Genomic DNA, 18,918 nt, shown 5'->3' on the forward strand with positions numbered 1-18,918 from the left:
TTGAAATGTCAGTGGAAAAGATAACCTGGCCTGTCTCCAGACCCTGGAATATGTCCACATTTTTCTCCTTGCTACCCAGTAAAGCTACCCAGTAAAATGCACCTGGAGTGATTTGATTTTACTGTTGTTGGGGCATTCTCAGAGGGCAGTGGGAAGTTTCCAGTGCTGTAAGTGCTGCTGCTCACTTTATTCTTTTCTTTTCAAAATTCATCCTCATTTGCACAATGGGCACATTTGGACACTTGAGTATCTGCGAATACCTTCACGAGGTGTGAAATAAGATTCCTTTTTATAGCCTGAGGTGCACAGAGGAAAGGCCAATTAACTGATGATGCATGGAGTAAGTCGGGGAAGTACCCTTTGACACCAGTGTGTCAAACGGCAGCAGTGTTGCCTCATCTGCAAAGCTCCATCAGTCTTACGATGAATGGATGGCTGCATCGGTCCTGGCCGTGTATGCCACTGTGTTTAAGAGCCAAGCCTTTCACAGTGGTAGTGTTTGATCTGCTGTAGAGCTCTGGGACCATTTCTGCTGCTGCAGTCTCCGCTACAGTCTGATGGTCAGAGGTTTTACGGTACATCTGAGCCAACACACTAGAGATTTCATGTCAAAAAAAATTTAATATGGGGCTCTCAAACCGGATTACTGGGTCAGTGTTATACCTTTTTTTAAAACCATTAAAGATGTATGTGTTTACACTGGGTCTCTTGGAAAACATTTACTCTAGTAGCACCATTGCAATGCTGAATGTAGGTGTACACTCACACTATCTGTAATTCATTGTCTAAAGCCGTAATTGGTGATTAATTAAACGTGGTACAATAGTCTGGGGAGTCTTCATGATTAACGGTTTAGTTTTTTCGTTAACTCTCAGGATGAATCTTTTGAGGTCGGGTAATTGGTGGCTCGTGCCACAGGGGATCTTGTCAAAATCTCTGACATCCTGCACATTTGCCTCTTCAGGGGCACTTAAGTGTCCCTGTCTGTCAGACACGTCCTCACTTCACACACTCGCATGACCTCTGCCTGTTCAAATGTCTGTCCTCATGTGTCCTTACTTTGAGGTTTCTCTTTCTTTGTTGTGGCTGTTTTTAAGGCTAGCGTATGAGTGTGTGCTGGGCTTCCAATCTGTCCATTTAGCACCTGCGTGAGAGCCGATGAGGCTCACCGCATTAGAGCGATTAATGACAACCTGACGCTGACCACCTGACCAGGCCCTCCTCCCTTTAGCTCTGCCCACACATATAAATGGAGAGACCACAGCTGCATGGCAGTTTTCAGATGTGAATGATTTGGACAAATTGCACAAAACAACGGTAATGTGTGCTTTACAATTCAAAGCCACTGCGCGTGTCAAATGATTAAGCCTTTTGTTTGTGCCCAACTAATGGGGTTGCTGCAAATTACGGTCGTGCATAACCGCTGCCATTCTCTAAACTTCCGATCTGACGTCATGACATTCGTAGCCCATCAGCATTGTATTGTCAAACCATAGGGGCCACCCTGTGGAAATATGACCAAGGTTCTTGTGACTTTGTTCAAAAGCTTCTCTTTTTTGATCAGATGTGGCCATTCTTGATTATTCTCTCCCTTCATCCCTTGGGGACCATCACTTCATTTTAGATGTGGTGCAGATTAGAATCCCAATGTGACACTGCAAATCAAATGTTTTCCAAGTCAAAAGCCAGCATGCAACAGCATTGAGTGGCAGGCACTCTGGCTGTGACTGATCAGAGGAACGCTGTAAATATACATGACCTTCACAGTGGATTAGAGGAGCTGACAAAGAGGAAGCACTTCAGCTCCTCATCCAGAAACAGTCCAAGACCCACGAGAGATTGTGGTTATCGTTTATCAGTGACTTGCGAACAGCCCTGAGATGTGATACCCTCCAGACATACATGCAGTCCACATCTATTTAAAACAGTATACACCATACAAAATTCTGAAAATACCATGCCGATATGTCAATGCAGGTTCTTTCTTCTGTAGAAAGGCTATATATAAATGCAGTATTTAGGTTTTATGGATCGTGTTTTGGTGAAGGTTGACTCTCCCATCCCTGTTTTCCCTGGTGTTAATCCGGGGTGCTTTAAGAAGTGGCTGTAATGAGCTGACTAACCTGAATTTTGGGGGAAAACTAATCATATGCAAAGTTTCATCTATTAATTAGATAATTAGATAATGTCTGATTTCTAATGTTTAATGGCATTTTTCATGTTTTCTAATGTAGATGAATGGATGAGCAGCACATCTGCAGTCTGGACTTCAATCCTACCTCTAAGCAAACACAAAAAAAGATTTCATTCTTTTAACCATGTTTGTAAAATGAATTCTGGCCCCCAATTATGTCAACATTATGAAATAGATGAATTGGTTTAAATTCCTTTGAGAAAGTATTGGATGTTCATCCCTAATGAGGTTAAAGAGGTTGGTCATCACACATCAACCACCTGTTAGATGATTATTGGCATTGTCTTCATGATGCTGGTGATCTATAGAAATGCTAGTCCTGAATTTACAATACAATCAAGAGATTATTATAGACCAGGAAGTAGTCCTGGATTACTTAACTATAATTAACACCATTTGCTATTTTTGGTTAGTGAATCCCCTTGAGAGAGCTTCAGTCACAGTATTGTGATTGAAAAGTCACATATCTTAATTCAGTGAACCAGCATTGTTGCCAAGAAGTACAGGTGTGGAGGCTTGGGAATACAGTTCAGTTTGCAACATGGCGGGAGACAATTCAAATCTTCCAATGCTACGGAAATGAAATGAAAGCAAGAGCTAATTGTTCTTGGCCACTATTATCTATGCACCCCCCATGAAACACACATCAGCGGAACTGAAATTATGTTTCTACTATCCAATTATTGAGAACTGGAGCTGGATAGGAAATCAATTTGATCAAGCTTGAGGTAAAACATTTGAGCACTTCCCAAAGGCACTTGTTTCCATGGTATATACTTTAATTACTTTCCATATGGTGATTGTCAGTGTTTTTGGTTTTGATTGACAGGCAGAGCTTTTTTCTTGTGCTAAACTTAACCCCTGTAATTTTCAGAGGCATCAAGGGTGGCATGAAGATGGCATACAAACATGTAAAGGACCTGTGTAGTTGTATGTGATTGAAGTCACAGCGATTGTAAGACTGATAATGTTGGAGAAAATTGCCTTTGTAAGTATATACAACCTAAACTTTTCAAATCTTATTTGCTGTACTGCCTCCAATATTAAACATCAATTTATTCCAGAGCTGGGTGATAATCTAATCGGCAGAATCCTCGTGAGCTCCCATGAGTCTACCCTGAGTCCACCAACAAGGTCACACCATGACACACCCCCACCATTACTCATGTCTACCTACAGCATCTCCCATAAATCAGCAGGTGACCCCCCTACCCAGATACCCTCCATAGGGGTGTGATGCATGAATCCTTTGAGTAGTGGATCCTCAGTGCTGAGGTAATGTGAGCAAATAACCTATACGGTTATCTTTTTCAACAGGGTTGCCAAGGGAACAGTCCTATACATAGGATAGAGGCTAGTTCTATTTGTTAGATATTAGTGCCAGAGTAAATCAGTTCTACTCCCCTTTCCTATGAGTCTTATATTAAACTGAGACCTGAATATGCCGGGTTAAGTAACAGTGGTGAGGACTATGAAAGTGCTGTATCTTAAAAGATATCAGTTGAGCAGGTGTTTCCTACTGACTATTCTTGAAGGAGAACAACACTGTTAATTGGTCTTAAATGAACAGTATTTGTATCTCCACCCCTAACCTGACACCCCACCCAAACATGAGTTCAGCTGATGTAGCCAGGCTGAATAATTTCTTCCACACTGTCTGGCTTCTGTTACTGAGTGTTTTTCAAGGCAAGTGGACTTACAGCACACTATATTATATATGATTAGTAAACACTCCACAGCAACATTTTACATTGTTTTAAATCGTTATAAATAGTAGAGAATAAACATCGCCCCCTAAAATCACACAAGTTAACGTTTGCCATGTTTGTAGCTTAATTGTACATATACGTTGTATAGGAGCTTTATGTGTCAGATCTGTATAATATCTAAAGTATTTAAATTAAGTCCAACGAATACCACCTTATCTTATTTTGGGCGCTTTTTGTTATGAATGACATATTTCATTGCTACAACTGTCAGTCTTTAAGTTTCTATGGAAACTGAGCCCAAATACCTCCCTGCCTGTTGACGCCTGCTACCAGCACAGAGACCAGAGGCTTGCAGATCGGTGCGAGGTTGCAGAGGACTGTCTTCTTGGTTTTGGAGTCGTATCATCCCGCTCGTTTTGAACTTGGAAAAGAACGACATACGTTGTTAATCGCAGACTATTGCATGGGTGTGAGTAGAATATTTTAAAACATAATAGAATGTTTGAATTAATTAAAAGGATTCTGAAACTGAAGTTGGCATGTTAATTTTTTAGATGCGAATGTAAATAATGGGCAAAGAAGGGCAAAGCATTGCACAATTTACGCGTAAACCTAATTGGCTTAGGTGTGTTTTTATTGTGTTCAGAATGTGGAAAAATCAAGGACCAACTTCAGAGGGTGTTACTGCATTTTCAATGTCACAGTAAAAACTGATGTAAATACTGAACGGAAAAGGGTGCAAGTATGTTACTTACAGGAAATACGTTAAACATAGACCTGTAGGTAATGATTATACTGTATATATTAGAAAATAATTCAGTTCCTAAGTTTTTCATGAGCACATGGCAAAATGTTAACTGGTTGGATGGTACGGAGTAAGGCAGATAAATCGGTTCAATAACTGGTGTGATGTTTCCTTTCTCAGTGAAGCTATTTTTAATTTGCGATCGCGCTTCTTTGTTTTGTCATGTTAAAAGACAAAGAACCAATGTGTAAATTGTATTTGATGAGAATTTGCCACTGGACTGTGTGCTAGCAGGAAGCCCGGTGAAAGGAGAAAATTGGCGTCGTATTGTGTGCCGTACCCTGCGATTAGGAGATTAAGATATATGATAGACTCTGAGCTGATTGAAGACAAAAATGGAATAAACAGCCAATTACAGTGATATGCAATCTTTATCAAGATTTATCTCAATAAAATGTCCATCACTGTATTACTTCCAAACAACTTCTTAGAAAATGATTTAATTACTCTGTGAGTCACTGGGCATATAAATAGACAAACTATGGGTCAAAATGTGTACCTGCCAATTGACTCAATAATCGTGACTCATTCGCACACAGGGTAGCTGCGCTTGGCTATTTGATCTACGGTGAGATACAGGACAACTGAACATGACATAAAATACACAGTAAGGAGATTCTTAATTAGTACCGTTTTTAACCCTCGAAGATTGTATTCATAGTTTCCTGGCGTTATGTTTCTTTCCTTGCCCAGTTACGAATACATTCTTTAATATTGAATACTGGATGCATGTTAGACTCTAAACGTAGACTACCACATTTTGATATCTCAATCTCTTTCTTTAAAAAGGCTTGGTTCACATTTGTATATGATCATCTGGTAATCATCATTTTCTTTTTGGTTTTCTTTTCAGGTTTGAATTCTTCAAACTAATGTGGTAAAGAGAAACATTTATGAGGGCTAGCTTTTTAAGGTACACCATACCCAATAGTTATTTTTTGTTTTGGCTATTAAAGTGTGTTGATGCGTAAAGTCTCGGGAACTGAGATGTTCACTTAAACATCAGTTACAAATCATCCATGTCAATCCAAGAATCTCTAGGTGGACAGGGAAAAGCTGGACTTAAAAGGAAGCTGACCGGCCCCCCAAGACTGCTCTTAGGCAAATCAAAGGCAAAGAGCCACATTGAAAACCAGGATGATACTTTGGCCAGGAGTCACGTAGGAGGAACTGACAGCAATGGGACCAACAGAGACATTGTGGTAACCCAGCAGTATCCAATCAGAGAAGAGGGGTCACCGGGGTCTGATTTAGAAAATTCTCTGAAACCTGTTAAGTCAGAAGAGCGACAGGCAACATCTGAAATCCTAACTGAATCAGAAAAATGTGCAGCAGCAAATGAAAGTGAAACAAAAACAGAGCACCAAGATGACAAGCGCAATCAGAAAAAGGCAATGAAGAGGGGCTGGAAGCGATTCTTCTTACCTGCTCTCACTTGTGTTAGGAGAAGGAAACAAATGGGAAAAAAGTTATCTGCCAAGGGTCAAACTGTTGATGCCACATTCTGTATCACAGAGCCTGGAGAATCTGTTGACTGTGGCCCTGAGCCAGCCCCAGGTGATACAGTAACCTCAAATGAAGAGCAAGGCGCGGAGACCCCCAGTGTAGACAAAGACCCTGCTGTGAAGGGTAAGGTCAAGTTCTCAGCTGGAGCGTGGCAGAGCATCAAGAGGCTCTTGACTGTGTCAAATGGTCCTCAAAAGACAAAAGGTCGCTCACAAGAAGAAGATCATTTTCGATGTGAGGACATCCTTCCTCCAGATTTTTCCCTCAAGAAAAAGGTCAGATATTTCTTAAAGCGTGGAGCCAAGAAACCTTCTCCTTTCTTCCATGAGCGTCTTGGGACCAATCATGAATACATTGAGGAGGAGACCATAGTGCTTTCTAACAGGCATGCAGATGATGCCGATCAGACAACTCCCCCTAACGACCAAGAGGGGGAGCAATCAGATGGTGATATAGAGGACAAGGGGCCATGCTCAGAGATCCTGACCGTGAGTGCGGAGGTGACTGTCATGGAAGAAAGAGGAGACAGAGCTTTTCCAGAAACCAGCACAGACCTGGAGGCTTCTGTGAACCTTACAAATGCAAACCATCAGAAAGAGAATGAAGAGAACCATGAAGAAGATGCAGATGTAGCACTGGAGGTAACTGATGGAGTAGTGACAATAGAACCCTCAGAAGCCGATGTATGTCTTGTATCAGTTAGAAAGGATCCACTGATGGAAATGACGCCCAGTGAAAATGAGGCTAGCCAGGGTGCTTCATCACCTAGCCGATCCAATGATGTAGCCATGAAAGGCAAGGAGCATCCCTCAGAAGGACATGATCTCCGTCCACCTGTAGATACACAATTTAGTTCATGTGTGGAAGTTGTTGTGGCAAAAGAAGAGAATGTTTTGGAAGAAAACATGCTACCAAGCAGATCTAAGGATGAGGACAGCACACAAGATACCTTAGCTGTAAAAAATGTCAAGTTTAATGCTTTGGATCTGTGTTATGGTGAAGGGAGCACTGCTGTAGAGAATGGCCCTGAGGCAAACCTCCACACAGGAGAAACTGACTCATATGAATATGAGCGGGACTTCAGCTCACAGTGCAATGACATCCTGCTGGTGCAGACCGCTTGCTCTTTGGTCCAGGCAGCCTTGAAGGCTGCGCTGGATCAGCTCACAGTGGAGCTGAAGGACAAGTCAGCGGGCATAAATGTAGAAGCCCAAGAGTACCAAGATCAGACTTAGTCCTTTCACTCCCAACCAGGTCTGCTTTTCCTGCCTGCAAATAAACACCTTTTCACGTTTTCCAGCATAGCTCTGCCCGATCGTAAACAAAAGAACAGGATTCATGCACTGGTCTGAGTGCTTGGTCTCAGTGCGGGCTTAATTATGTTCCTCAAGTAACTGGAAGGAATGATAGGAGACTGTCACAGTACTCAGCAGGGAGATTTTAAAAAAGCAGCCCTTTCCACAGTTTGTACATAATGTTCTTCTTAATGTCAGAATTATTTGTATTTGTTTGGTGCACATAAAAGGCTGTTTATTCATGTCACATATTTTGTTATGTATGTGTTTGAAATATGTATTTTAGGAAATGCTGTAAAAGTGATCTATATGTATAACCCAAGATATGTAAACTGGATGTGGCTGCAGGCCTGTTAGGCACTAGATGTCACCAGTTTATTTTAATACAATCACTTCCATTCCATACCAAGCATGTGTAGATCTTCATGATAAGGACCATAAACTTAGTGTATACTTAGCATGTCCAACTTCAAATGGCACCCCAGTACAACTTGATATTCTGTATACTGTGTCTGCAGTCTTAGTTTAATGACTCATATCAATGCAAAGCCAAACCCCTTCTCAGCTGCTGGCATAACTGTGACTAAGGTAGCTCTGAAGTGTTTTTGGAAGAAGCAGAATGTTGTGCACAGATATGTTTTTTTCTCATATATATATATATATATATATATATATATATATATATATATATATGTATATATATATATATATATATATATCATAAGTGTATTGATGTACACATTGTACGTGGTAAATATTTCATTGTGTTAATTTTTTCCTTCTGTCAGTATGTTACTGCTCACCTCCACTAACTTTCATCAACAGTTCAGACCTCAGACAACCCTTCAGAGTTGTTTTGTGTGTGTTTTGGTGTTGAAAGCGTCTTACTTTCATGTATGAAATGTTCCTTACACCTTATAGAACACAAATGGTAGATTTAGCACCTATCACAGAAGTGCACCTTTCCTGGAGTTTGTTTTCAAATACTTATGGTCTTTCCAGAAAATATACTAATCCCAAGACTGAATTACATATTTATTGATAACAATAAAATCAACTACTGATTAATTTTTAACTTACTGTATCTGTAGAAATATGCATCTTGATGATTCAAAACTGAACGTTTTGAATCATAAGCCTGCTTCCAGTATTACTTCTGTAGTTTGTTTCATCGCCTGAATACCTCTTTTGACATATACAGTAGGAATTGTCAGGACAAACACTACCGTGTACTTATGATAGGTAGAGTGTGTGTGACTGATGAACCTGATTTATTAGTAGAGAGAGTGTCATTCAGTATTCAGCACTGCAAGGGAAAGCTCAATTAAGAACTCAATTAAGAATTGTGAAGAGGTTTTCTTATATGTTAAATCTTTGAGCATCCTTCAGCAGCACGTGGGAATACTGATATTTCACATGTGAAGTGAAAACTACCATCAGCTACTTTACCTAAACCTTCAAAAAAAAACCCCAATAATTTTAAATAGCTTTTCCATGCTGTTACCATACAATATAAAATTATAAAATAAAATATTTTATAAAAATAAATTATAAAATAAAAAAATATAAAATTTCATGGTGGATACATGTCGTTGGGGAAAAAATTCTCAGTCCATGCGATTGTCAGATGTGTAATTTTATTTTATTAAATGATAGGTGTAGTAGTGAATGCCCCTAGAGATTTGTTTGAAATATACAAACGTATGAGGGCTGCATTTAAAAAAGATGCTTATTTTGATGGTAGAGGGTAGATGACCAGACCTCAGATTCATTTCTTTATACTGTAGTCCCAGAATAGTCTATAACGCATATATCCAGGAGCTGTACGTGTGTAGGTGTATACCACTGCAGAGCAGAGATGAATCCTTGGGAATCATGTGTGCACCCTTTAATGTATTCAAGTTATCACAAAGTTAATGTCTGCTTCCAAAAATAACATACACCAGGCTGTGGGTTCTTCAGATGAAACAAGCTAATAACATTGTGTTGGCAATTTGTTCGGTGGGTTGACATTTTTATTAAATCTGTTCAAAAATAAAATAGAAAGCAACTTGAATTCAGTAGTTATGGTTTATAAAATGTGACATTTTATATATGACATATTTTTATGTGGCATTCTTTTACAGTTGTGTGTACAAATTCAGAGTGCAATAACCTGGGAGTGCTGGTGGAGTGGAGGTTTATATTACAGAATGTAAGTCCAATGGCACCCACAATATCCTCCACATTCCCCCAAAACTTCTCAAAAGATGGAGATAAAAAGTATGCTGCAGCTGGACAGTTTAACACTGCATTCAAAACATTTCAGCAAAGCCTGTGAGGCCATCCTTCCTCTCTCTGGTAGCCCGGCATCGCTGGAGTTACATGATGGCTGGAGGGTCATCACCATGTCAATGAGGACCCTAGGCAGCAATGGTGCCGCAGGGCTAGAACGCAGCTTCAAGTGGGCTGAGCCGTCTGTCCAGTTTGGTCTTTGAATGCGGGCGGCTGAAGGGACTGCTGTGTAGTCTCTCACCTCTTGTAAGATGGCACTCCTTGTCAAGCTTGGTTGTTGTAACTAATTTAGAGGTGGGAAGGAACTGTCTGGCCAGGCCAGTGAGATGATCGATGATGAAGATGAATCAGTCAGTGGGGATATTCCCGATTGCTAATGACACTGCTTTCACTGATTTCAGCCATAGCAGTCTGGACATCTTGGACTTGGACTCTCTCCCAGGGCTGCCTTTCTGAAACACACAGGCCCTGTAGATATCTGCAGGCTTTATCTGCCTGCTGTAAACCTTGTGCTTCCTTCAGAAAGAGTAGTGTATGCTCTCTCTGCAACACTGTCCATTACAGCCTTGTTATCAGGCAATATGAGGCAATTCAACACCCAGCTGTGGCTGAACTTGCTTTACTTCAACTCTTTGTATAGAATTAAGTGGCAGCTGTTGAGCCTAAACTCAAAGTGGCAGTGCATTGTCTGATTGGCATTCTCTGGGGAAACACCTCCTCATAATCTAGACACCCAGATGTGGGGACAGTGACAGCTGATATCCATAGAGCGGTTTCTGTTGAGATTCCTAGTGTTTCTCCTCCCTTTCTACAGATAACAGGTCAAAGCAATGACTACAGGCAGTACAGAGTTCCCAGTTTCCTGCAGGGTCTCATTCAGAAGCCTGCTATCATGTCAGGAAAGTTATGCGTTTCACAGCCATCTTTAGAATTCTTCCAGATTTCCCTTGTACTTACTTTCTGTATAACTCTATAATGTTAGCTCTGCTATCTGCCTAATACGTTTTGGAAATGCTTTTGTGAGAGCTTTACACATCTATACAGAAGAAAGTCAATTTGGTATTGATACCATATCACATACATATCAACTCATGTGTCTCTGCCCTTGTCATATATTACTTCTGTTTAAAGTCTACCATGCAGGCTTAATGGCAAGTTATTTTTCCCATTATACCTTAACTCAAAGAGAAGATTCAGCTTTCTGAGTAAATCTGGATTATATCTATCATAACATTACAAATTTACAATGCATTGAAGTAGGATTTTCACAACCATACAAGTGATGACTGTCTTTACCAGCATTTCAGAAATGATTTCTATACTATTTTTAAAATTTCTGATCAGAAAAATGTAAGATTTAAAGTATTCTGAAATATTAGAAATTGTAGAAAGCAAAGACATTGCCAGAAAGTGTTTTGTTTTCACAAAGAATGACCTTAAGTTCAATATAATTATTTAACCCAACCTTTCACAGAAAGCCATTTTTACAGTTACTGAGAGGAGAAATTATTCAGAATAATTGGGATATTTTTTGGCAGTCACAGAGACATGATTCTGATCTCAAGTGATGTGAAAGAAATCTGGAAGGACAAAATTGTTTGCAGAACTGGATTGATTACTGCATAAATCTCTTGAATTGATATTGTGACCATGACTGTCACAGCAGATGAATCCTGCACCACCGTGAAAGTATGTGGTGTGCTTTATAATATGCCTAGTTGAATTATGCAGTGGCACAGCGTTTTGAACAATTAATCAAAACCATTGCACTTTGGGATGAAATGCAGTATCAAAAGCCACAAGCCCTCTGGCTTATAAGTCATCTTAAATTGAACTAAGGCTTTTTGTGCATGTAAACCCATATTTATCCATATAGTTAGAATAGACCAATAATGGAACTTAATTTTATTCAGTTTATTAATGTGAGAAAGCCATTTATCGAAATGTTAGAATTCTGCAAACAGCCCTTGGTTTGAGGGGGTAGGCGTCTCTCCATCAAATAGAGGTAATGAACCGGTGACACCAACAGGAAAGACAGGGGACAGCTGCAATAGATTAATAATCCCTCTGACTACTTGAATACTTGCCCATTTACATTTTCATCCCTTTCAACTCAAGAGACCTTGCAGCAGTGACAAAACCACAAGGAAAATTACTTCAGCAACCATCCATTTCTTGATCCTAAACATCCCTCTAGTGGTAAGAGATTGTCAATGCAAACAAAAAGATTCTGTCGATCATCTTTTACATTTCAGTGCAAGTGACAAATAAAACCATTTGAATAATTGTATTGTCCTCAAACACAAAATGGCCTTCGTACCAATGCACAGTACAACAAGTCAAACAAAGAGATGAAAAAAAGCTTTTTACTTACAAAACCTTTTCTTCAGATCACATATCACACATGAGGGTCATTTGGAAAAATGTATACAAGAGTGAGTTCCTAATGCACTTACTCTAATTTGACTGGGAGATTTCAATATTACAGCTCGAGAACACAGACACAGTGCAGATAGCAAAATTAAAGACCCTGTGCAGCCAAAAATATGTTAATTACATACGGTGGAGGTAGACAGATGGACACAACCATGTGTTTTCAACTTTTTTTGTTATCACTGAGTATACATGAAATAGCTTTAAGGTATAGACTCACAACCTCATGTCAAGTGAATGGTATGAATGTTGTGACCTACTTTAACAAAGTCAACCTGAACAATCCTAAGATTAACGATTCATATTGTGGGCATGACAACTTCCTGTGTGTTTATACCATAAACTCTGGCCACATTAAAACTAGTTTTTGAACCTTGCAAATTTCATGCATATACAGTGTCCTCCATATTTCTTTATACTCCTTATTAAACAGGAATTAATATATACTGATAAAGAAAAAATTATGAACAGGATTATTTTTCCTACTTAAGCATGTTAAAATGTCATGCTTAAATCTCAGTTGCATTGTAAAGACCAAATTCAGATTGTTAACAAATAATATATTTTATTCCAGAAAATGAAAGGTCACATTTATTCACACCTTCAAATAATATTTTAAATAATATCCAACAAAAAATCTACATCAACTTTTTTACATTTTAGAAATTCAATGGAAGCTTCTGAAACTACACTGAGGCATCAAAATGCTTCCTGTTTCCCTGGGGTATAACAAAAAAGTATCAGACAATCAATTCATGAGTAGAATTCCCTGTCAGAGAGCTCCCAAAAATGCAAATTAATTGCCAAAGAATTCAGAAAAATCTGAATATAACTCCTTCCATTGTAGTGTCCATTATTAGGAAATATAAGGCTAGTGGTACAACAGCAACCCTGCCAGGCAAGAGGATCTAAGTGAATTCTGAATTTGTGGGTTAGGGAGGTTGGGTAGCTTCATGGTAAGGACGAGGGCTCGTAACCTAAAGGTTGCTGGTTCGATTCCAGACTGGGGCTGCTACTATACCCTTGAGCAGGGTTCTTAACCCACAGTTGCCTCTATAAATAACCAGCTGTATAAATGGGCAACAGTAAAATTATAACCTATGTAAATTGCTCTGGATAAGAGTGTCTGCTAGTTGACAATAATGTGATGACTCTTGAGACGACAGGTTTGGGACATAACCATGAATTTTGGAGATCTTCATTAGCATGTTCAGGATACAAAGTGTCAAAAAGTACCAATTCAGAGTCCTGACCATGGCATGAAAGACCAGGTTGCAGTGAAAGAGACTCTTCTGAAGGCAAACCCCCAGAGTCCTGACTGTGGCATGCATGGCCAGGTTGCAATGAAAGAGCCTCTTCTGAAAGCAAACCACAAACAAGGCTCCTAGAATTTGGCAAACTGCATCTGAATGGCAAATGAATCCATATCTTATCAGGTGAACTGCAAATGGATTTGGATCTGCACATTAGTACTATGTTTGGTGTAAAAAGGTGTAACCTATGTTGAGAAAAGCTTATGCTGGTGTTGAATAGCATTGCAAAAATGGTTAACTGAGGACAAAATCATTGTTTGCAACTGGCCATCTCAATTTCTGGACCTCAATCCATCTAACATTTGTGGTTCAAACTCAGGACAGTAGTGCTCCCAGAACCAAGAGCAATTTCTGCCAGGAGGAATGGTAAAAAAAAAAAACCTCAGAAGGCCTACAACCTCATAAATGTCTACAGGAAGCATCTTGTAAGTGTAATCCATAATAAAAAAAGATTTACTACATATTAATTGCAATGGTGACCGAATGTGACTCATTTTGTATGAAATAAAATATGCTATTTGGGAAGAATAGGACTTTCCTCTGCGCAATAGATATTGGTGTAATATTTTCTAAACAGGAAAATTATCCAATATGCACATCTTTCTGTGATATTGTGTTTTGCTACTATTTAATTGAGGGAACAAATAAACATGAATTGTCTGGGGCAGTGTTGATATCATCATAGCAATTCATGGTAAAATACTGCACTGGGGCTTCAGACTACCAGAGAAAGGTCATTAGATCAAGCATACCATACATCACACACACAAGAACATAATTACAGAAACAAAAACAAAAATGCTACAACACAAGAACAGATTTCCACCGACATCTAAAGGGTCTTTTATAGTACTTCCATTTTCAGTTTACCTGAATCCAGCCTTGAATACACTGATATATGATATTAACATAGATTTTGAATTCAGCGTCTTTCTAGCATTTCTTTTAGTAAAATATTGTAATGTAACAAGAAGGATATGACTCAAATTCGTCTACAGAATTACCACAACAAAATGATGCTGAAAGTCAAATGGGACAATTCATTTATCAGGAGTGGCCCATCTACACCCATCCAGAGCTTGAAGTATGGCTCCTGAAGTGAGCGTTAGGAAAGAAAAACATCTATTATGAATTGAAGTATATGCTCTGCATTTTTTGGGCCTTGTGAAATAAGTGAAATGCTAGAACAACATAGGCAAACATAAGCACGCTGAGATCTAAGAGTCTCCGGTTATCCCTGTCATCTCACCCAAAGCATAGAACTAGTAGAACTGCGATGTACATTTGACACAACAGTCCCCCGATGTTAAGTGTAAAATAGAACTGTTTTTCTATACAATTAAAAACATTCAGTATAATAAATGAATCAGGTACTTAATTTTTTAAAACATTGTTACTGTGCCCCTTTGACAGTGATACTGGGAAATTCTTCCTATTCAAGATCATGTTGGCCACCCCTCACTGGTTAGCTCTTCTTTCACAATGAGGTGAATTTTTTTCATTTGGCTTTTTCACTCTGACCTGCAGATCAATTTTTAAAACTGTTTGATGACTCTAAAAGAATGAAGGCCTTGTACTGATCAGTCACAACCACATGAAAAAACCTATTAAAGCACAGCTAATCAGCATGTTCATATGGTTAACTACGGTGCTCATTTTCAGGAAGACTGTTCATATTTCATGCATCTATAAGGAAGCATTTTGACCCTGTTTTTCAATGCTGGATCAAGCCGGATTAAACTTGAGAAATAAAAACTCACACAAGTTCTTTTACACCATGTAGTAGCCTTGACTGATAAAAAAAATCACAAACACCTAAACCTACAACAGCATACAGAAACATACACACAGAGAAGAAGAGAGAGAGAGACGATTGGGCATAGTTCATGTCACATGACAGTAAGATAAGTTTACAAGAAACAAAGATGACAGGTGAGTAAAATGAAACATCAGAAGTAGGCGAGTAAGTACAAATTGTCCCATAGCACACCCCAGGGAGTGGGTTTGGCTTCTTTTCACTCTACCACAACAGTGTCAATACTCTCCTGGGAGATCTCAGAGTCTAGGGAATAGCAGGAGCTGACATTGTCCTGAGTGTCCTTGGCAGCGTCCTCGGCCGTGAATTCGGCCTGGTTCTCACAGAAGTGCTGGGACGCCTGGATCAGCTGGCTACAGAAGCGGTTATAGCGGTGGTAGCGGGTGTGTTTGCCCGTGTGGGTGTACATGTGCTCCTGCAGCTGGCTCTTCTGGGTGAACCGGAGACTGCAGATGGCGCATGCGATCTTCCTCTTGCGGGAGTGGGGGCTGGCGGCGCCTTTCAGTTCGGCCAGCTCCTCCGACAGGGCCTGGCTCTGCTGCAGCGCCTCCTCCAGGCCCGCCGCCTCCGGCTGCTCCGGCCTGCTCGGGCTCTTCTCCGCCAGGCAGCCCTGCAGAGGATGCCGTTCCTCCAGACCCTCCAGCTCCTCCTCCCCAGCCTTAGACACCTCCCCCAGGTTGCTCTGCAAGATGGCGGCAGGCACGCCGAAGGGCAGGGAGCTGGTGGCGTGGGCGAAGAGGTGCTCCCGCAGGCCCTGGCGTGAGCAGCAGCGCTCCCCACAGTAGTGGCAGTACAGTACGCGGGGGCTGTCCTTGAGCCGGCCCGGGCTGGGGCTCTCCTGAGCCGGGACGGGGGAGACGGTCTGAGGCTTCACCGCCACCTCTGTCTCCACTCTCTCCTGCTTTACTCTCAGTGGGATACTGGAGGACTCTGTGTCCTCCCAGGAGGCCCCCGAGGACGAGCCGCACAGGTTGGGCAGCTGCCTGTCGGACGACGTCCCCTCGAGGCCCACAGCCAATGAGAGCTGGATCTGGGGGCGCTCTGCCTGGCCACTGGACCGCTCCTCCTCCAAGCTGCGTGACTGGCCCTCCTTCAGGCCCAGGCTGTTTTTGGTGGCCGACTGGGAGGATATCTGGATGCCATAGAGGTTGGACATCTTTGCAGCGTCGGAATCCTGGCTGCTCTCGCTGCCAGTGCGGTACAGCCGGTAGGCATGCAGGAACTTGATGCCCTCCTGCAGTCGACCCTGGTCCACCGGCTGCTTGGGACCCATGCCTGTGTACATGATGTGCAGCAGGTAGCTGAAGATGTCTGGCTGGATGTCTGTAGGTTGGATCTTGATGCACTCACTGTGACAGAGGAAGGACATTACAGTAGGAGGAGTTTCATTCTATTTCTCATGCACTAATTGTATGTCAGCTTTAAATAAAAACCCTTGCTCTTAGTAGCTGTGTTAAAGAAACATTTTTGAGGATCATGGCTGGTTTCTTCAATCCTTGTTTTCTTTTTATTTAGCACTATAATTTGTGCAGCCTGTTTTCTGAATTAATGAAAAAATAATTGTTTTCAGTGAATGATCTGTGGAGTGGCAGGAAATTAACTGTTGGGTAACATGAGAAAATGTGAAAACAAGAAATACAAGGCAGAAGCAGGTATTGTTACTCTCTGAATTTTGACTGTAAATGTCACTTCTGTTTTCCCCTTTTAAATAAACATGGTTTAGAATTTTCCTGCATGTGATATAGTTACCAAATGTGCCATTTCTGTTTTTGACTGTTCCACTTGCAATATGTTGGAATAAACTTCCAGACTGAGTGGAATTTCCGGTATTCAGAATGACAATTATTAGGTAGATACATCACAAGATTTTCTAGTGGTGAGTTTGAAAGGTTCCACTTCTATTTAATAGCAATCACCACTAAAGCATGCATTTTAAACAAAAAATGTTGCCATGCCTTCATATTTATACATTTATTCTTGAACCTAAGCTAACATTGTCAGAAAATGTATTTTTATGATTTGAAAACTTGTTCTGATAAAACACAGGCACAGCCAACTATGTGGCTGTGAAGGTTCCCTTCGACTGATAATAAAGACAATAACCACCTGGTCTAAAAGACAGAACACCTGACCTAGACTGATGGATGAAGATCATCTTGAAGTAGTTAGAGAAGGCAGCCAAGACAGCACGATGGGCCTTGAAGTAGACATTGCCGATTGCAACGGTGCAATCACACAGGAAGCCAAACTCCCTCTGGATGTTCAGCTGCTGCAAGAGGAACAGGCTGTGGTTGGACACTTCCATGGTCTCCCTTTACCTGTCACACAGAAGGCAAGGTGGTCACATGTGTATTCTATAACTCTTTGAAAATGGTGACCCCTGCTGACCAGACAATTGACGCAGAATTGCTGTTTACTGTAAATAGCCAGTTATTTGCCTGTAGCCAGAATAAACACTGATTATTATATCAATATAAGAGCATACTTGGATATTACAAGTGTAGTCACACATGAATCAATATTTGCACTTATATTGTTTTAATTTGAAAACTGTTTGACAGCACTGATACTGGTAAACACATTTTATCATTTCAGGGAAAAAAGCATATTCCCATTGCTCCATTTCGAATATAAATTCGAATAAAAAAATTACATTTGCAAACTTGCTTTCTCTTCTCCCAGTAATCACTTGATTCACTTTTTGTCCACGCTGCCCCGAACAAACAGATTGAAAATAACAAGGCATATGAACAGTAAGGCTGTTTATCCTTTAAATGTTATTTTAGTTGTAGTTACTTACAAAAATATACTGTATCCAGCTAACGGTCAGAGTTACACGGGTTTATTTCCACAAGGAATAGTGAAACTTGGTTATCGAAGGCAATGTTCTTATTCTTTATTCAACCTTTAGAGAGCACATCAGCAATGACAGATAATACAATACTTGCCAGCTGCTGCATACAGAAAAAATACATATATTTTAATGTTTTTTCTGCTTGGACAGAACATGCACAGCTGCGTTTCTCCAAGCACTACAACAATGATCCGTGAACCAGCCCTATTAGAAAATCTCAACAACGACTCCTTCACACATTGAAAGTCGCCAGATACCATGATACCCTAACTAATTTCAAGGCAGCACATCCATTTTCATACGTCTGCATTGAATCGAGTGTTCATGCTGACATTATAAACCGTGACAGAACGTGTCATGCATTCTGAGTACACGCACGCAACTGGCACACGTAATTGCAAAACCTCATAATTAATTAGTATGATGGAAAACTATGTCTTACCGCCTATGTGCGAGAGATGGGTTTTGATTTTTGTATTTGTTGCTGCAGGGGAGTTCTCGTGCGGTCTCGCGCTTCTTTCCGTGTGAGCTCAGCTTGTTATGTGTCACGTGACCTTACTGTACATAGACGGGTACGCAAAAGATATAATTTTACCTGTGAATGTACAGTGAGTGGACAACAGGAGTCTACGCCAGTTTTCATTTGCATCACGTTTAAAGTATTACTATTTCCTTTTGTTTCTTTATAGCGGTTACGGCGACCTAGACGCAAAGAATGC

At 40.5% G+C, this 18,918-nt stretch overlaps 1 protein-coding gene across 2 annotated transcripts; it reads right to left on the reverse strand.

Moving 5' to 3' along the window:
* Positions 1-15,409: 15,409 nt before the first annotated feature.
* Positions 15,410-18,712, reverse strand: LOC118787388 (zinc finger and BTB domain-containing protein 25-like). Of its 2 annotated transcripts, none has more exons than XM_036542934.1 (3): positions 18,642-18,712; positions 17,478-17,663; positions 15,410-16,694 (listed from the first exon to the last, which is right to left on the reverse strand). In XM_036542934.1, the coding sequence occupies exons 2-3, from the start codon at positions 17,648-17,650 to the stop codon at positions 15,545-15,547; spliced, it is 1,323 nt and encodes a 440-aa protein (XP_036398827.1). In that variant the 5' UTR covers positions 17,651-17,663; positions 18,642-18,712; the 3' UTR covers positions 15,410-15,544. The 2 variants fall into 2 exon arrangements, with proteins under 2 accessions (XP_036398827.1, XP_036398828.1); XM_036542935.1 differs by having other exon boundaries at positions 17,478-17,614; positions 18,642-18,711.
* Between the last annotated feature and the right edge of the window lie 206 nt (positions 18,713-18,918).

This window comes from Megalops cyprinoides, chromosome 12, assembly GCF_013368585.1.
Source record: "Megalops cyprinoides isolate fMegCyp1 chromosome 12, fMegCyp1.pri, whole genome shotgun sequence".
Taxonomy (NCBI): domain Eukaryota; kingdom Metazoa; phylum Chordata; class Actinopteri; order Elopiformes; family Megalopidae; genus Megalops; species Megalops cyprinoides.